The 5,098-nt window shown below is 43.7% G+C and overlaps 1 protein-coding gene across 1 annotated transcript; it reads right to left on the bottom strand.

Annotated features, from left to right (window-relative positions):
• Positions 1–1,128: 1,128 nt before the first annotated feature.
• On the bottom strand, positions 1,129–4,413 carry mylz3 (myosin, light polypeptide 3, skeletal muscle). The gene is given in 7 exon segments (XM_034865065.1): positions 1,129–1,644; positions 1,753–1,830; positions 1,947–2,117; positions 2,300–2,443; positions 3,808–3,856; positions 4,319–4,365; positions 4,368–4,413. Coding segments are annotated over 7 exon segments (549 nt in total). The 5' UTR covers positions 4,399–4,413; the 3' UTR covers positions 1,129–1,615.
• Between the last annotated feature and the right edge of the window lie 685 nt (positions 4,414–5,098).

The raw sequence follows: 5,098 nt of genomic DNA, 5'->3' as shown, positions 1-5,098 counted from the left end.
GCAGTTCTGAAGGCAAAAGGGGGTCCAACCCGTTACTAGCATGGGGTACCTAATAAAGTGGCCGGTGAGTGTATAATCGAACACATGCCTACATTACTTGATACGTGTCACACACTCAGGAGATGTTCTTTAAAATGCAGACGCCTTGTATACGTGACATGTTGTTGACGGGCCCAGATGATGTGTGCTGACCAGCTGGACCCCTGTCTTCAAACTGCTCCTCACTCAGATCACTAAACATTAAATCAGAATAAAAGGTCCACAATATCCTAAGTCCTCACTTTCATTATTACATAGGGGGTATGGGGGCGGGGGATTGGGACTGTCCAGGGTTCTAAGGAGCGTGACTAGAGAGCGGTTACAGTTTCTTATTAGAGGGTGTGCAGAGTATTTCTTTTTTTTTTTTTTGAGACCAAGAGTGTCGCCAATTCCTTTAGACTATCCAATATATCCAAATACAAAGATGCAGGTAACAAGCAGTCCGTCTGATCCAAAATCAGGGATTCTTGGCTATGACTGAAAATAAAACAAAATTGTATTAAAACTCTCTTTTTTTTTGTCCTGCCACTCTTCCCTGCAATGTGTCCGTCTTCCCTCACAGGTGTCAGGTGTCCTCTGCGCTGCAGTAAGGGAGCCATCTGCTGTTTTTAGACTAGGTGACATATCATCCGTCACTCTCAAATATAAATCCTGCACACCCTATTCACTATATATAGACATACATACACTGTAAATACATACATACATATAACCAACCACCTCACTGTGTACATGCACATATATATGTATATATATATATATATATATATATATACTGTATATGCATATTTCTCCGGACTATTACTGTCTTGTTCTGTTTGTAGTGTACTGTACACATCTACAGTACACTACGGTCTAGACCTGCTCTTTATGGAAAGCGCAATGGGATAACTGTTGTTGTGATTTAGCGCTATATAAATAAAATTGAATTGAATTGAAAATACAATTATTGGTTCTTATTTGTGAGAGAATGAACTGGCTTTTTTGTCTTTGAAAAGTCCCACATCTACAATTTCCTGTTATACTAAAGCATATCTACAACTGTATGTATGTATGTGGGCAATAAAAAAGATCAACAGTCAACCCTGATTGGATGTACGTTGGAAAAGTTTATTCTGAAATGAACAATAAATAAAACTTTTCAGGGAAGTGGGAGACTTTCGGCCGTCTATCCACGACCATTCTCCAGCACCTTTGGCACTGCTGGGCCAGTGATGGCGTGACTGAATGAGGTGGCGGTGGGAGGGGAGGGATCTACCCTCACTTGATGAGCGGTCACCCCATCTCCCCCGTTCCTCACCCCATGCGGCAAGTGGAGACGCGCCCCCTGGTGGAGTGGAGGCCATGTGATGGTGGTCTACAATGGAGAGTTGATGGTGATGTCCCGAGAGAGGAGGGTTAGGGACGAAATGGAAAGGAAAACAAAATAAACAACAAGATGGGTTTGCTTCAACATCCCTTGTACATAGTCCTTGTCTTTCCTTGGTTGGTCTTTGGTTCAGTGTGGATGTTAAGAACACTGTCGGGCTGTCTGTAGGTGAGCTACAGTTTCTTCAGCACTCCTACTGCTGGCCTCTTACACGGACATGATGTGCTTGACGAAAGCTGGAGAAAGACAAACCAGCACGTTTGAATATGTGGCGTAATACATTTATATATGTATGCAAATTTTTTTTTTAAAAAGACACTGAATGCTGAGAAATCCAAGCATACCCTCATAGTGGATGCTGCCATTCTCGTCCTCCTGGCCGGTCATAAGGGCCTCAATCTCTGGCTCGGACATCTTCTCTCCTGTAAACGCACAAGGATCCATGTCACACTCTCCGTTTCACACACGTGCTCACACGCTGCGCGTGCCAAGCCGCCTATATTCGTGTGCTTCTATATTTGGGGAACTTGAGACTCACCTAGGGTGGACAGCACGATGCGCAGCTCAGCGCCCATGACCGTGCCGTTGCCCTCTTTGTCGAAGACGCGCAGACCCTCAACGTAGTCGTCGTAGCTACCCTTTGGCGCGGCGTCAACCTGCTTCAGCATGGGCAGGAAAGCATCAAAGTTGATCCTCTTGTTGGCCATGTCTTAAAAAAAAAAGTCACATGAACATAAGTCACATTCAGTGTTTCAGCGTCACAGTCTCCTTGTGCTACTGTTACAGTAGGCTATGTTTTAGCATGTACCTTTATATTATAATTGTCTTTTAAGTCCATAAGCTTTTGTGTATGATTGTTTGCATTTTTGCAAGGCTGTAATGGGGTCTCACCATCGGGGGTTGGGTTGCCCAGAATCTTTGCAACGTCCTTGTTGGTTGGGTTCTGGCCCAGAGCGCGCATGATGTCGGCCACCTGGTTGTAGGCGACCTGGTTGTCACCGACTCTGTCGAAGAGGCCGAAAGACTCCTTGAAATCTGGCCAAGAGAGAGTGACGAGAGAACTTTGACTTCAAAAGTAGTGACACAAGACGGTCAAGAGAAACAAAAAAAATACATGATGTCCTCACAACACACTGGGAATGGGCTTATGTTAGCATAAGGGGCTTTGGAAAATAAACCCTAAATGGCAAAATAGTGTAATCCGTTTGGACTGATTTGTCCGGTAAGACATCAATGTTCTCTTTTGGTGTAGACCCATCACCTTTGGGTTTGTACAAGGTTCTTGGTCAGCTATGACAGCTGTGTTGGAGGATCAGAAGCCACATACTTTGATCATTGTCCCCAGATAATTGGAAGCGACAGCTGTCCCCGAGCAGGGAACAGGAAGGTACAGAGTGGGGCCTAAACCAAGGTTGGTTATCTCTATCAATCCTACCGGGAAGCCCACTCAAAGTGACCTTTCTGATAGATTGATGGTCTGAATAGCAGCAGCAGGAACAGCTGTACCCGCCTACCCCATCCCCCCCTCTCCCCCCCACACTTCTGACCCCTATCCATTCCTGCCTCTGCTAACATTTGGGAGGCATTTCGGGAGCAAACTGATACGCCCTGAAACGCCATATAGAGACACGGTCCAACGGTCCGGCTCGAGCTGAACAGAAGAATGCTGACTGTGGTGTAATCAACACTTTGTCTTGCATGTTCTGAATGTATTCCACTGTAGTATAAATGTACCAAATGTGCAAAAGCAGCACTTCTTTCCTTTTTTTGGGTCCAAAGCTTGTATAATTAATAATATCTACATATTAACTAGACAAAAAACACTTTGGCCCTCTAAGTCTTAGACGCACTATTGGGAAATTGCTATCTATCACTCCTAAAAGTAATATAATAGAACAGTATATAGACCCATACATAGGGTTATGTTTATAGAAGACACATCTCTCAGAATTGAAAAAATAGTTAATTATGGTGCTATGAGACTGCAGTTGGAATTCTTTGTGTAACAGGATGCTGCCCGGCCTGCATCTTAGACCTTGACTTTGGGATTAACACCTCGGCTGTGTAAGGGACACAAGACTTAGAATAGACGCATCTCAAATTCTCCTTGCCAACTGGACAAGTGCGTGGAATAGTACAGTATGTGCTATGGCGGTCTTTAGTATGAACTTTAATTTCTTCTTCTATCTTCTAAATTGGCCTAAAGGATACAACCTTAGGAGTATTGTGATAAAACATCCCTCACTACAAAACTGTCAAACTGAGCTGTGGAAGGGGGGGGGGGGGGGGGGGGGGGGGGGGGGGGGGGGGGGGGGGGTGAGAGAGCAGTATTCTCACAACCCATTTTTCACACGCCAAGTTATTTGGATGAGGATGGACCTCGCTGTTTCTTCACTTACCCTCAATCTGGTCGGGGGAGAATTCCGACGCGGCTGCGGCTGGTTCGGCCTGAAAATACACAAAAATGCAAATACACACAAACGAGAAGGCACACTTATGAATACCTACAAACAGCGAAATGAGTATAGACGTTGAACAGGCAAAATCCAGCTTTATTTAAGATTTACCACCAATGCTAAACATAAGAATTTCTTTCTGCAAACTGGCCCAAACTGGATTGAATACATGCAAATAATGGTGAAATTATAAATATCAGTATTATCAGCATTTGTATATAAGCCTAATGAAATGTGGATGTATTTTACATCAGTGGTCCTGGGTCCAAAGTAACACAATTCATCTTGATTTCTCCTCCCTATCATGATTTCAGTGATGCCAATTAAGTCCCAATTTTGATCTTATTTTGAAAAGATGGTATCCAAATCCATGCCACACAGAATTTTCCCCTGTTAATAAAAGTCTCCATTGGCACTTCACCGTAAAAGGTCGAAAACACAAACATGTACACACCATTTTGGAGAGTAGCAGCTGGAGTAGCGGAAAGAAAGAGAAGCAAACCGAAGTCCCAAGACAGAGTGGTCCTGAGCCATGGTCAAAGCCCCCTCTTATTTATTCCGGGCGTGTGACATCACATATGCTAATAGGGCGGATCAGATGACACGTTGCAACATCTTTAACTTTCTTAGGGCAAACGGAAAGGAGAGCCGTGCGCCCTCTGCAGTGGGAGCAGGCCTTTAGAAGGGGACAGGGGTATTTTTAGAAGGCCAAATAACCGTGCCAACGTGCATCTTGTCTCAAGATATGATGTTTGTTTTTAAAAACTTGTTTCTATAAAGAAAACTAAATGCTTTCATTGACTTGGTATCTAAAGTTGACTTGTTTTGGAGGATTCACGGTCGAACCGGGACAGTGTGAAGGCTGAAAACTCAGCTACCTCCAGCAGTGGCCCACTTCAGAGGTGCTCCGAGCCCAGAGAGCTCCTTCACAAGGGGATATTTTTAAACTGAGTGCTGCTCCTCTTATGGTTAAATAACAGCAGGGCAAAAAAACTGTTTGGAAAGTTGATTTCAATCACGCAGGTTAAAAAAAACAACCTGGCAGTTCACATGAGAACTGAATTTGTTGCACTTTTACAACACTACTGCATGTTTATGGACAGTACCTTTCCCTAAAATCTCCAAAATGAAAGAATTGTGTACAATTTTTAAGTATTACAGACATCCCAAAGTTAATGGAGTTAAATTGAGCACTAGAATGAATCAAAGTGAGATTGAGGTTGCAAAACGATAA

Source organism: Etheostoma cragini, chromosome 24 (assembly GCF_013103735.1).
Source record: "Etheostoma cragini isolate CJK2018 chromosome 24, CSU_Ecrag_1.0, whole genome shotgun sequence".
Classification (NCBI taxonomy): Eukaryota; Metazoa; Chordata; class Actinopteri; order Perciformes; family Percidae; genus Etheostoma; species Etheostoma cragini.
Note: the sequence above shows the minus strand (reverse complement) of the source record. Positions and strands in the feature narration are given on the sequence as shown.